Source organism: Nicotiana tomentosiformis, chromosome 4 (assembly GCF_000390325.3).
Source record: "Nicotiana tomentosiformis chromosome 4, ASM39032v3, whole genome shotgun sequence".
NCBI lineage: Eukaryota > Viridiplantae > Streptophyta > Magnoliopsida > Solanales > Solanaceae > Nicotiana > Nicotiana tomentosiformis.
In genome coordinates this window covers 125688015-125703101 of record NC_090815.1, presented here as the reverse complement: position 1 = coordinate 125703101, position 15087 = coordinate 125688015, and the positions used below count along the sequence as shown (strand labels likewise).

The 15087-nt window shown below is 37.7% G+C and overlaps 1 protein-coding gene and 1 long non-coding RNA gene across 2 annotated transcripts; both read left to right on the top strand.

Annotated features, from left to right (window-relative positions):
• The first annotated feature begins 684 nt into the window (after positions 1-684).
• LOC104095065 (histidine--tRNA ligase, cytoplasmic-like) lies at positions 685-8175 on the top strand. The gene is made up of 7 exons (XM_009601116.4): positions 685-2023; positions 3221-3400; positions 3611-3868; positions 4421-4555; positions 6085-6363; positions 6912-7052; positions 7594-8175. Exons 1-7 carry the CDS (start codon positions 728-730, stop codon positions 7891-7893), a joined length of 2589 nt encoding a protein of 862 aa, XP_009599411.1. The 5' UTR covers positions 685-727; the 3' UTR covers positions 7894-8175.
• A 1811-nt stretch (positions 8176-9986) lies between these two features.
• LOC104095066 (uncharacterized) lies at positions 9987-11000 on the top strand. Its single transcript, XR_686052.3, has 3 exons — positions 9987-10139; positions 10187-10264; positions 10504-11000. It is a non-coding gene; the product is annotated as an uncharacterized lncRNA (long non-coding RNA).
• Positions 11001-15087: the final 4087 nt, after the last annotated feature.

Here is a 15087-nt window from a genome sequence, read left to right as displayed (position 1 = left end):
AAAAAGGATAAGCCTAAATAAACTATAGTTATAATAGTAGAAATTTCAAATCCTTATAAATCAACTTCATAGTTGCCTCCCACGAATGAGATAGGGTATCATATTCTAAAGTCATAAATGTCCTTGTCAAGTCCACTTTAGGATCTCAAGCAAGATTTAAGTGACTCGTCAAACATAGATTGAGTACCGATTTATAATTCAGAAATATTGAGTTCTCAAATGTATATCTAACTCTATCAATACTTATCTTTTGTGCGTATATATAAAAAAAATTAGATCTCAATGCTACTGAATTCACGAACCCATGATTGAATCCGTGAGAAGACAGAGCTAGTTTAGAATTGATAGAGAAGTTGCAGTAGTTATTCATTCAAATTGATAAAATTCATTTGTGAAAAATGTTAAATTTCTAAAATCGACCATAACTTGCAACTCCAATATATACAGTTTAGAAAAGTACTGTTATTGTGCAACTTGCATATAATAGAGTTCCTATTTAAGTGAATAATGTAAGTAGGGTTAGGTTAGGTTAGTAAAAGAGGCCAAATGTGCAAACACTGACTTGAGACAAATGGCCATGGTCTATGGCCTAAGCTGCCTTTCTTCTTCTAGGATACACATCCAATTTCAGCAGCCCACTAAGCCCAAAATCCAAATAAAGCCCCATTATTCCCTTCTTTCCCAAACAAGAGAGTAATTCTTTTCAAACCCTCAGTCTTCCATTTCCATGGCAGAAGAGAGACGCGTGGTTACTGTGGGTGGAAAAGGCTCATCACTGTCGTCCTCCTCCGTCTTCGAAATCGCCAACGGACTCAGTCGCCCGAGAATTGACTCTTCAGCACTCTCCAAAGTATCATCTTCCTCCAATTCCAAAACCAGCAACAACACTAATGCTCCTACACAATCTTCCGCATTTTCAGTACTCAGTAATTTAACACCCGAGGAGTCTAAAGCTTCTCTTGTAGTTCTCCTAAACAAGCTCTTACTCTCTTCTTCGTCTTCCGCTGCCGTCACTCAGCTCTATGATATCATCCTCAATGACGTGTCCTCGATTTCGTTTGATAATACTATTGACGGCGTTTCGCCAGGGGAATTTTCTGTAGCAGCAATATCTGGAATCTCCGCTATATTGGATCATAGAAGTTCAGCTTTGTCTGTTATTATTGACGCCGTTGCTGCCTTGTCCTGCGAGGCCTTGGGTGCGGACATATCAGCTTTCAACTTGAATGATTCCGGTGATGGTTCCACTGCCAAGGACGTCGTGTCCGTGGCTGCTGACGTCAAGATCTTACTTAACGGTTCTAAATTCGTGAACAAAAATAGTGATGAACTTGCAGTTTCTAGTGTTCCAGTTGTGCACGGCAAGTTTAGAGAAATTTGCCGGCTCCTGCACTCCAGCACACGTGTGCAACTGAACTCTGCTGTTGTATCTAATTCAGGATCTTCTGGAACAGCTAGTGCAATGTGCACCACATTGTTTTCATTGGCTGTGGCACTTAAAGATTTGGGCAACATCAGTTATAACAGAGCGAAGCGCACCAGAGATGATGAAATTTCTGCAATGCTGCAAAAAGAATGTCCTCGACCTGATCAGCTGAAAGCTGTTTTTGCGTCTTTGGTTTCAGCTCACTCGGATGAGGAATATGTTAAGTTTTCACATGATGTTAACTCCTTACTGATGATGGTAGAGAAAATAGTTTCATGGGAGGCCTTAGCTGCTTTCTTTTCGCTCGAAGAAAAAGACTTTATCAGCGGTAATACGAGTGTATGCGAGGACAGTGCAAAAGCAGGTAAAAAAGGAGGCAAGAAGAAGAAGATTCTTGGTAAAGGTACCACTGCTCTGCTGCAATTTTTGAAGGATAGGCTGCTGAGCATGCCTATTCAGACTGAGGCATTCGAGAATTTGGTTCGCCATTTCTCGTCTCTGCTGGACCCGAAGGACTCGGGATTTGGCACATTACTGAGAAAGGTGAAAGATATTGTGGAGAGCAATGAGAGCCGGCGGTTGCCTAAACTTCCAAAGGTAAGAACCATACTGAGTTATCTTTTTCCCGCTCATTGAATTATTCGTAGCTGTGATAATTTGGGAACTGGTTTAATACTTGGCTGTCTCCTTTATTTGTTTATGTGAAAAAGATATGTGGGCTACACATAAAACAATGCTGGAAACCTGCTAATCTGGTTTTGTTACCAGGTCAAATGATACCAAATCCTTAAGACAATGCTGGAATGGTCCAAGAACTTTAATAAATCCCTGTGTATGCCCCTTTATACCCGATAACACTATATAGCTCAAGAGATATGGAAACATTCTATTTAAAAGCGCAAGAAAATAAGAAATTTGGCAGCAGTCATTTAGAATATGAATATGTTTCCTTTAATATTTATTACTTCTGAATAAGTTCTGATGTTTATCCTTGTAAAAAGGTCTCAAGTTTATCGAAAACAGAAGTAATCTAACTCTTACGCTTTCACTCAATTTCCTTTTAAACACTTTAATGTTCAATTTACTAAAGGAACAAAAAGAAACAGTGTGATATTCAATTGTTACGCTTGCTCAATGCCTTCTCTTATGGAATAGTTTCTGTCAATGTTGAGTTTGGTGGAGGTTTTCCAGCAACTGGATGGAAATGCTGAAGGATGTACACTAGGTTTTAGGTGATGCAATGGCAAAATTGGCCGGCCTATAATGAGAGGATTCAGAGGCGGAGTGTGAGTTATGAAGCCTTAATAGCTATAAATCCCTTTGGACCCAAGAAAGATTGTGTGGGGAAGTTTCTGCATCAGCTTTATGGCTAATAATATTGGTTAGAACTTAGAAAGGCTAAATCACTTAAGAAGCTAAGACATTGTGCTGTAAACTTATTGTGCAGTATCTATTTTATCAGGAGTCTTTTATGTTGAAGTTGGACTCTTATTTCTGAATTTTGTATGTTTCATCCCCTGGCAGAAAGAGGAACTAGATCTTTAACTTACCTTCACAATGTTTTCTGTTAGGTAATTTGTTTCCTTATCGAACAGTGTTATAGGAGGTAGAATTGTTAATTCGGAAATTAAAATACCTTCAGTTTAAGTCCTGATATTCTTATCGCCTCGTCATTGACATATCAACTTAAAAGAGAATATCAATAGTTATAGCTTTGTTTTGTAGGTGCACAAAATGGATATTGTTAACTTTTCATTTAACATCAAATTTGAATGTTCAATTTTTTTGTCACAGGGTACGCGTGATTTTGCAAAAGAACAGATGGCTATAAGAGAGAAAGCATTCTCAATTATAGTTGAGGTTTTCAAAAGGCATGGTGCTTCAGCTTTGGATACTCCTGCTTTTGAAATGAGAGAGACACTGATGGGAAAATACGGGGAAGACTCAAAATTAATCTATGACCTTGCTGATCAGGTGTGCTAGTTGTTTAAACTGCTATTTATTTGCTGATTTGCTGGTGCACCTTGTCACATGTGAGTTTCACGCATGCACGCATACACATATTTGCGACGTGCACACAACGTTTAAGAGGTGCATTTTATTTTCATTATTAGAATCTGAGTTGTGTATTTTTCCTGATCTTTTTTGTACTGATGAATCCCCTTTCCCCGTCAACGTTTGCAGGGGGGAGAACTTTGCTCTCTTCGTTATGACCTGACAGTTCCGTTTGCTAGATACGTAGCAATGAATGGTCTGACATCCTTCAAGCGTTATCAGATAGCTAAGGTGTACAGAAGAGATAACCCGTCTAAGGGTAGATACCGTGAATTCTACCAATGTGATTTTGATATAGCTGGTCAGTTTGAGAAGATGATGCCTGATTTTGAGGTCATAAAGATTTTGACCGAGTTGTTAGATGAGCTTGATATTGGAGAGTATGAGGTAAACTTTCTAATGGTTCTCAAGCCATGTCCAAATTCAATCAATACTTGTTAGTTGACCTTGGAATGATATTAATCCTGGTAGGACACAATTTAGTCCCCATCACTTGAAATATGATTTTGTCTTATGATTCTTTCTCGCTCCCCTGCCCCCTTCTCTCCCTGCGCATGCTCTCAAATCATCATCTTACATTACCACAGTATTTTTGGCTATTTCATTTGGGCAATTTAAATCTTCTAATTGTTTTGCTATGTTGCGCGGATTCTCCAAAATGAGGCCGCACCCGTGTCGGATCCTCCAAAAATATACTATTTTTGGAGGATCCGACACGCACCCCATAACATTTTCGGAGTGTCCGAGCAACATAGTTGTTTTGTGGCTATGTATATCTGCCCGGAGTTATACCAATTTTATTTGTGTATATATTCTCTTTATGTTTCTTATAATCCAAAACATTCTGGTATCGTTTCTCATACAATCTTAGGGAATCATCTGTCCTATTAGTGGTGTATGACATTAACTAATTATGTAAAACATCTATTTTTTATTCAGGTAAAGCTTAATCACAGAAAGCTGCTTGATGGTATGTTAGCTATATGCGGGGTGCCACAAGAGAAATTCAGAACCATTTGTTCAAGCATTGACAAGCTGGATAAACAATCGTTTGAGCAGATAAAAAAAGAAATGGTGAGGCATCATCTCAGGTCGGCATAAACTTGTACATTTTATTAAGATAGCTATTCAATATTTTATCAGTTACTGGTGCTTTGCTTAGTACTGGCTTGCTGGTTTTGGTTTCTCTCATTCTTGGTTCTCCAGATGTTGGCATTTCGGTCATCTTAAAGCTATCTCAGGGCTCGGTTGTTAACTCCTAGTCTATAATATGTGTGACTAGACATGCTGATTCATGCGCTGTTTAATGTAGCAAAAACACGTAATGAATTGTATTCTCTCTTCCTATAACCTAAGCAATTTTCTCTTGGTTGGACTACTTGAAACACAACCTAGGTTTACACTTCGTTTCTTCTCTTGTGCGTTGCTGGACTGCCAATGTTCCTTCACCTCCCTGGCTTTTGTCGCATATTTGTTTTGTTGGGGGGGATTTAGTGCTCTAAATTCCAGAACTTTCAGGCTATAGAGTAGTTTGAGTTTTTTTTCTTGCGGTGTTTACAATATTAAAGCCAATCAGGAGAGCAATGAGATGAGAATTTTGATGACCCATTGATGCTGTCTAGTTTGGTTCAACCATAGCTCACAGGTTCTTTACCAAGTCAAAACTTGGTCTAACTGGACGGCAGTGCTACTGATTCCCAGTTGAACTGTTCAACTGACTGGTCTGTTTTGGTGTTAAAACATTGAAAAGGATGATATAATGAACGGAAGAAATGTTTAATTTCTTCTATGTTTCCCTCGCTTTTTCCTTGGGGTGTGGATACCAGGATGATCTCGAATTTCAATGCAAACTCTAACTTTGTTTCTTATAAATCATTTTTTTTCATATGTTCTTGTGGACTTCTAGCATGTTAGAAGGTAAGGATTCTCTTAAGGTTACTCCCTCCGTATGGTTTTTTCTAGTATCTCACTGCAATCTGTGAATCGTTTTAGTTTCTCCTACTGAGTAGTTTTCTTTTTAAATATTTGATTATCTATTTTCTAAAATCATTGTTGTTCCTGCCTCTTAAGATTGCTCATATTTCAGCCATTTACTTTTCAAGGGCCATTAATCAATTTCAGGGTGAAATTAGATGTCAATATGTACCTAAGGGACTTAGGAATGACATGAAAAATACTGCTTTTCTAGATCTTTTAATCAAATTACTAAAGAGACTTATGTCTTCATAAAAAGAAATACTAAAGAGACTTATGTTGAAAAATCTGTCAAAAATATTACTCCCTCTGTTTCAATTTAAATGACACACTTTCCTTATTAGTCCGTTCCAAAAAGAACGACACATTTCTATATTTGGAAACAATTTAACTTTAAACTTTTCATTTTACCCACTTTACCCTTAATGGGAAGCTTTTATAGCCACACAAATGTCATGGCCCTACAAAGCTTTTAGGACCACATATTTCAAAAGTCTTCTTAATTTTTTCTTTAACTTTATGCCAAGTCAAACTACATCATCTAAAGTGAAATGGAAACGGAAGGAGTATCTTTTTGAAACAGAGCGAGCATGTCATTAGCACTCTAATGCCACTGTATTTTGTACCAGGTGGATGAGAAAGGCTTAAGTGATGAGATATCAGACAGAATTGGTACATTTGTCAAATGGAGGGGACCTCCTGTGGAATTATTATCTAAGCTTAAGCAGGAACGCAGTTTCTTGGAGAACAATGAATCCTCACTTGCATTGGATGAATTAGACACCATGTTTAAAGCTCTTGAGAGGTCCAGGTGTATTGACAGAGTCGTTTTTGACTTGAGCCTTGCAAGAGGTCTTGACTACTACACAGGAGTCATATTCGAAGCTGTCTTTAAAGGAGCTACTCAGGTAGATCTCTCAGTGTGCTAAGGAGTTTTTAGTTCCAGTTAGCTATGCTTTTGCAACTTTGGCTTGTTGATGTGGTGATAATCAATTCAGATTTTGTGCATTCAGGCATGTAAGAAGTTTATATATAAATTGTTTGAGTTCTCAACATTGTCAGGAGTCGAAAGTATCTCTCAAGTACCTTTGATCATTATATTAAGTAATCTAAACTGGAGTAACCAGTGTACATAATTGTAGATTCCTCTTGTCTCACATACTATGTTTGGAGTTGAACGCTACTCTAGGTAATTGACTCTTTCCAAGGTGAACAGCATGTTTCCAAGCCTCCAAGTGCAGCCTCGTTTTCTTTAAATGTCCTATCATTATACCCTGATGAACATCTGTGTATCAAATTGATGGTGAAGTTCTAGTAGTTTGATTATGGCATTTTCCAATATATAACTCTGTTCCTACTTCGTTGTTCTTCCTATTATATTTTTCAGTGCATGAAATGTTCATAAATGAAAGTTTCTCTTCTCTGAGCACTACTGCTGGTCTGGAAATGCCTGCAGGTTGGTTCGATTGCTGCTGGTGGACGTTATGACAATCTAATAGGGATGTTTGGCACACGGCAGGTTCCTGCTGTTGGGATTAGTCTGGGAATCGAGAGAGTGTTTGCAATCATGGAACAGGTTCAGAAAGACAAGAATCAGGTGATAGTAGCTAAATAAACATATCTGATTTGTTCTGAAATAGACTTTGGTAGTTTTCACCTTCTCTACTCTTTGCACATCAATAAGTAAATAAAAGTGTCCCATCTCTAGCATCTTTGAGCCTTCTTTTAAGATTATAAATGAGACAGTTCACATAATTCAATATGATAACAAAGCGGTAGTACCGATACTATTACAAACCTACTCAAGACTTGATGAATGTCCCTAGCATTTCATGGTGCACATAATGCAGTTAATAAACGAATGTACTCCCACAAGAAACTGAAAATGTAGAGTGAAAATGGGGTTGATGGAGAACAATTGAGAGACTGTTCTGTTTTACTTGGTTTTTCTTTTTTTATTTATCCGCTCAATGGCAAGTGCAATCTGCATGTCTGAAGATGTCCTAACTTTGTTGTAGTACTAGCTCCATTTCATTGCCTACCTTTATGTGCTTTTCTCGTCCGCCTATTATTTTATAAGCTCCTCTCTCTCTCTCTCTCTCTCTCCATGTTTTTCCCTGAAGTGTACAATTTTCCAGGAAATCCGAGCCACTGAAACTCAAGTTCTCGTTAGCATTCTTGGTGATGACAGTGCTTTAGCTGCTGAGCTGGTTGGTGAATTGTGGAATGCTAAAGTGAAAGCAGAATTCATGATACATAAAAAAGTGATGAAGCATATTGATCGGGCCAGAGATTCGAGGATCCCTTGGATGGTACTTGTTGGTGAACGCGAACTTAGCGAAGGAGTTGTAAAATTGAAGGATGTTGTTGCAGCTATTGACTATGAAATCCCCAGAGGTAACCTTGTGAACGACTTATGCAGACGATTAGACATGTAATATCTAGTTATTAATATTGTTAGATTGATACAAGAATGCTTTTTTGGGGGGTGGGGGTTAAAATCCTCCATTTTGGTGGGGCTTAGCATTGACCCCTACCTGTCCATTAATCCACACAAGTTACATTTTGAGAACCCATTGCGTGTGAAATAAACTAAACTGAGATTCTGTAAGTGCATTTTACATTGATGGGAGGACTCCTTCCTTTAACACTTAGTCTAACTTTAAAATGGATTATGTGCTCTAGTTTTCAAATGCAATCTATGCAATGCAAGTGATACATCTCTACTTGTTCATCATGCGTTTGGCGTTCATTTTCTTTCTATATATAGGGTATTAATATTTTTCAAAAAGATTTCCTTAATCATGTTTGCCCTTTCTCTCCTTGAAGGGCAAATTGACTTTCAAACTAGCCTAACCGATTCAGATCTTTTGCAACAAAATTTGTTTTGACAAGAGTGGGTTGCTCTAGTGGTAAGCACCTTCCATTTCCAACCAAGAGGTTGTGAGTTCGAGTTATCCCAAGAGCAAGGTGGGAGTTCTTGGAGGGAAGGAGCCGAGTTTCTATCGGAAACAGGTTCTCTACCCCAGGGTAGGGGGTAAGGTCTGCGTACACATTACCCTTCCCAGACCCCACTAGTGGGATTATAGTGGGTTGTTGTATTTATCAGTTTGTTTGTTTCTTTCTTTAAAGGACATAAACTCCACAGTTCAGTAACAATATGTGCAGTAACCTTCGATACTCTTGTTGAGTGTTAAGGAGATTCAAATTCTATTCACAAATTTCGGAAACAATACGTCTAATCCTATTAATATTGGAGACAAAATTGACAGCGAAGGCAAGCAAAATTATAGATCTTAAAGGAGGAGAATCGTTATCATTTTGAAACTCAAGAATACACACGAAATAGCAGCCAACTACCTTGACGACTCGGCACATATAAACTATTCTTTCCCTATAAAAGGATGATAAATTACAGTATCTACAGCACCAATTGTTTAAACACCCCCCCCCCCCCCCCCCCACACACACACACAAACACCAAAAAAGAAAACACAGACACCCGATTTAAAAAAACAAGTAAGAAAATACAAAATAAATTTTTCACATAGTACAAGCAAAAATTAAAACTTATATATTTGTGCGGCTCGACAGAGACTGGCTCAACAAACATGCCACGCATTTTAATAAGAGTTGTTGGGTGGCACTGAACCAGCGGATCTAGAATTTTTTGAACGTGAATACATCACTAAAAAGAAAATAGAAAAAAGTTTTAAGTATGAATTTATCCATATTTCTCCGGGTAAATAATTTAATATTCAACCAAGTACACTATTTAATCTTTTTGAAATATGGGTGTTAGACCAATTATAAAAAATATATACATAAAATATTTAGTTTGACGGAAATATTGTGGGTTCCATAATTTGGGCTATAGATCCGCCCACTATCATGATCCTATGAACATTTCTTGAACGATCTCAATCGAACCTTGAATATTTAGCCAGATTACTAATGGAACGATGCTCCTTAAATAAATTCAAAAACCTAATCTAAAGAAGTCATAATGTCTGAGTTTGTACTTACTCCTTGGATCGTATGTAGTAGAAACACACAACATTCATTTCATGATGTTCAAACAAGCATCACATTCAATAAAAAATAGCTGAGTTGGCCATCTTTTGGGATGACTATTAGAGTTTAGCCATATTTTAAATTGTAGTGGCAAAGTAACCACTGGTCTGATTAAATTGGCGTATTTCTTTAAATTTGGACTTTATTTTTTGGATTTCAATAGTTCATTTCCACCTGCAAATGTTAAATGAATAGTTGGTACTGGAAGCATCGGCGTTTACTCATTTCTATACCATAAAGCAATTCCTCACTTCTGTGTTTATTGCAGAGTCAAGGAAATTGACTGTTTGTGAGCATTTATGATGTTTGGCATTGCAACTTAATGCTGTACCCAAAAAAAAGTAATGCAAGTACTAGTACTAGAAGTGGGAAAAAGATGTTAGACGAAACAGAAACATACAATTTTAGAGTCTGCAACTTGTTACCAGTTTGATGACTTCAGATCCTTACAACTAAAGTTTCTATGATCAAACAGGGAAGCACATTTGTGGAATGGCTCAGTTGTATATTTGTGTTACTGATGAGATAGTTTAACTTTTCGTAGGTGGAAGAATTATTTGAAGATCAGAGCAACGCTTCACAAACTAATAGCAAATCTGAGGACAACCAAGTAATTTATTTCTGCTGAATTCAAGCATCCATAACATTAAATTATAGGCTTCAGATGCCAAAATTAAGCAATGGTCACAAGGGAGGAAAGGAAATATTCGCTCGTTGCTCTCAACCTTACAATTAGTAAGAGTGTTTCTTCTTTTACATCTTTTTTTCATGGCTTTCCTCAATATGACCTTAAAACTTAAACCAGTGTTAAGGATCAAGAAAATTCAAATTCATCAGTTCTGTTGACGATTTTGTTGATGATGATATTTGAATTTTGTGGGAATTTCTTCCTATTGTTATATTTATGCAAAGGAATAGGATTTTTTTCCAAGGCCGGAATGGCTAATTGTTGCAGCACAATCATTTTTAAACAGGTTTTATGGCCAGAGAGCGGATGGAAGCCTGTGGCGCTAATGGATTTAATTGAAGGAAGTGCACTGTGTTGAATTTTGACGAGATTAATATGAACTAGTGTGAACATTTGAAGCCTCATTTTAGGAAGAAATTGGTAAATGCATTTTTCATGCATTTATATTTCATGTTCACACTTAATATGATGTCAAGCATAACATTATTAAGGCCATTTCCCTTCTATAAATAGCAAGAGTTTTGTTCATTTGAAATCATCTCTCACTTGCCTTCTTATCCCCTAAGACATTTGAATCTTCTTTCTCTCTTGTAGTATTTCACTTGTATTTTTTGGAGTGAAATAAAGTTTGAGTTGATTGTGTCCGAGGACTAGGCAAAAATCAAATTTTGCCGAACCTCGTTAATTTCTGGTGTTCTTTTTATTATTGTCTCATTTACTATTTATTAGCTACCTTTAGATATAGTAGTTGTGATTTAATCACTTTCTATATATTCGGCTTCCGCAACAATTGGTATCAGAGCCAATGTTCTATCTTAGTATGCTCTGTGGTTGCAGCATAGTCTGAACTTCCACATCAGAAAAGAATTACTTTGGTGTTCTGTAGTGTCAGCAAATAAATCGTATTTGTAGCAAAATGGGAGATAATAAAAATGAAGAGTCCACACCGAGTGTCAGTAATACGCCGTTGACATCTTCGCTTATGACAAGAATTATGTCAAATGCGAAATTTGCAGTTAAAATTTTTGACGGGTCAGGACATTTCGGGATGTGACAAGTTGAAGTTCTTGATGTCCTTTTTCAACAAGGGCTAGATATTGCCATAGAAGAAAATAAACCAGACAATATCGGAGAAGGAGATTGAAAGATTATCAACCGCGTTGCTTGTGGTACCATTCGATCTTACCTCGCAAGAGAACAAAAGTATCCATACACAAAAAAAACTTCTGCAAGTAAATTGCGGAATGCGTTGGAGGATAAATTCTTGAAGAAAAACAGTCAAAATAAACTTTACATGAAAAAAAGATTGTTACGCTTCACATATGTTCCTGGTACTACAATGAATGATCATATCATCAGCTTTAATAAGTTGGCGACAGATTTGCAGAATATGGACATGACTTTTAGTGATGGAGATATGGCCTTAATGTTATTAAGTTTACTTCCCGATGAGTACGAGCACCTCAAAACTACTCTACTTCATGGGAATGATGAAGTGTCTCTCAAGAAAGTTTGTTCTGCCTTGTACATCTATGAACAAAGAAAGAGAGAAAAATAAAAGAGTGGAGAAAGAGAAGCACTGGTCATGAGAGGTCGTTCTCAAAATCATATGAGAACGAAGAAAAGAAGATCCAAGTCAAGATCCAGACCCAACAAAGATGAATGCGCCTTTTGCCGAGAAAAAGGGCAGTGGAAGAAAGACTGTCCAAAGCTGAAAAACAAGGCCAAACCTAACAATGGGAAGGCTGTCATGGATTCAAATGTAGCTGATTGTGACGACTCTAATTTCTCACTAGTTACAACTGAGCCATTCAAACCATCTGACATATGGCTGATGGATTCAGCTTGTAGCTATCATATGTGTCCCAACAAGGACTGGTTAATTGATTTTCAAGAAGGGGAATGTGGAGTTATTCATATCGCGAATAACAATCCTCTTACCGCATATGGTATTGGTTCAATCCGATTAAGGAACCATGATGGATTGATCAGAACATTAACAAATGTTCGATACATACCGGAATTGAAGAAAAATCTCATTTTTGTAGGAGCCTTAGAGTCAAAGGGGCTCAAAGTCGTTGCAGAAAATGAGATAATGAGAATATGCTCCGGTGCACTAGTGGTAATGAAGGAAATTCGGCGAAATAATAACATGTACCACTATCACAGTAGTACAGTTATTGGGACAACAAAAGTGACATCCAGTGATGACAAGGAGGCAGAAGCAACCAAGCTATGGCACATGCGATTGGGACATGCTGGAGGAAAATCCTTGAAGATTTTATCAGATCAAGGATTGTTAAAAGGAGCAAAGACTTACAATTTGGTATTTTGTGAGCATTGTGTCAAGGGAAAATAGACAAAAGGTTAAATTTGGATCAGCTATCCATAATACTAAAGGTATTTTGGATTATGTTCACTATGATGTTTGGAGTGCTTCCAAAACACCTTCATTAGGTGGGAAACACTATTTTGTAACCTTTATTGATGACTTTTCCCGAAGAGTGTGGGTGTATACTATGAAAACCAAAGATGAGGTACTGGGAATTTTTCTCAAATGGAAGGCGATGATAGAGACTCAAACAGACAGAAAGATAAAGTGTCTTCGCATAGATAATAGTGGAGAATACAAAAATGATCTTTACAATAAGATTTGTGAAGATGATGGCATTTTGAGACATTTCACCGTCAGAAATACACCACAACAGAATGGAGTGGCAGAACGCATGAACCGGACTTTGCTGGAGAAGGTTCGGTATATGTTGTCTAATGCTGGCTTGGGCAAAGAATTTTGGGCTGAGGCAATAACATATGCATGCCACCTCATTAATCGTCTACCATCTGCCGCTATTGGAGGCAAGACACCATTTGAAAATGGTGTGGAAAACCTACTGAAGATTATAATTTTTTACATGTGTTTGGCTCAATTGCATACTATCATGTGAAAGAGTCAAAATTGGATCCAAGGGCAAAGAAATCTATATTTATGGGGATTACTTCTGGAGTTAAAGGATACCGATTATGGTGTCCAGAGACAAGAAAAATTATATTCAGCAGAGATGTTACATTTGATGAATCTGCCATAACAGATAAGGTGACAGTTAAAGATGTCAAACAAACTGATAGTGCTTCAAAGCAGGTGGAGTTTGAAGGAAAATTAATTTTCCCAACACAGGGAGAAAATGAGGAAACAATAGAAGATTTTTCCCTGGAAGAAGAGTCAGTAGAAGGGGAGATTCCAACTCAGGAACCCCAACAACAACTTGAATGAATAGCAACCAGCAAGCCAAAAAGAACAATAAAGAAACCTCTTCGTCTCATAGAGACGGTGGCTTGTGCAGCCTCAATTGTAGCTGATGATGTTCCTACCACTTATAATGATGCAGTCCAAAGTTCAAAAGATGATAAGTGGAGGATTGCCATGAATGAAGAAATGCAGTCCCTTCATAAGAATTGCACATGGAAATTGGCCAATCTCCCGAAGGGAAAGAAAGCAATTGGGTGCAAATGGGTATTTGCAAAGAAAGAAGGATTTCCTAACCAAGAAGATGTTCGCTGCAAAGCAAGATTAGTGGCCAAAGGGTACGCTCAAAAGGAGGAAATTGATTAAAATGGAGTATTTTCTCGAGTAGTGAAACATTCCTTCTTTAGAGTTTTGCTGGCTTTGGTAGCACAGTTGAATTTGAAACTAGTTCAGTTAGATGTAAAAACTATATTTTTACATGGAGACTTGGAAGAGGAAATCTATATGACTCAGCCAGAAGGATTTAAAATTGCTGAAAAGGAAAATATGGTGTGAAAACTTGAAAAATCGTTCTAAGGATTGAAACAATCTTCTAGATAATGGTACAAATAATCTGACAAGTTTATGTTGCGGCAGAAGTACAGAAGAAGAAAATACGATCATTGTGTGTATTTGGGCAAGCTTGAAGATGGATCCTTCATATATCTTCTCCTATACGTTGATGATATGTTGATAGCTTCCAAAAGTCAAGAGGAAATTGAGAAGTTGAAGATTCAACTAAGAAAGGAGTTTGAGATGAAGGATTTAGGTGGGGCAAAGAAAATTCTTGGCATGGAGATAAAAAGAGATAGACATTCAAAGAAACTCTATCTATCTCAGAAAGAATACTTGAAGAAAGTAATAGATCGATTTGGCATGAATGAGAATACGAAGTCGGTTAACACTCCTCTTGCTCCTCACTTTAAGCTTAGTGCTGCTATGTCGCCGAAGAATGAAGTTGAACGAGAGTATATGTCAAGAGTGCCATATGCGAATGCCGTTGGTAGCTTGATGTATGCAATGGTTTGCACAAGACCTGATATTTCTGTAACTACCCGGGCGGTCGTTTTGAGTATTATAAACCCGTTTCCCCATTTACTGCTCAAATTGTAAATTTCAGTTGTTACTTGGCTTGCCAGGGGTAATTGGTTTGGGTCCGGTGAGGTTTTGAAATGATTTGGAGCACTTAGTTCCAAGGTTTAGAATTTAAGTTGAAAAGGTTGACCGGATGTTGACTTATGTGTAACGACCCCGGAGAAATTTTGCTAAGGAAATTAAGGTTTTGGTAGTGCCGAGGTAGATCAATTAGTACAAAGATTATAAAAATTTCTCGCGGCGAGCTTGCTCGCCGCGACTCGGACTTATTAGGTTGAACAATGCACCGATGTGTAAAGGAAAATTCTGTCGGAAAAAGGTCATTTCTGCAACCACTATGCAGTCGCAGAATCACTCTGCGGACCGCATAATGGTCGCAAAGTGGAACAAGAGAAGGGCAAGATTTGAGAAAAATCTGCGATGCACTATGCGACTACAGACCTGTTTTGCGGTGCATTATGCAACCGCAGAATAAGTATGCGGACCGCATAA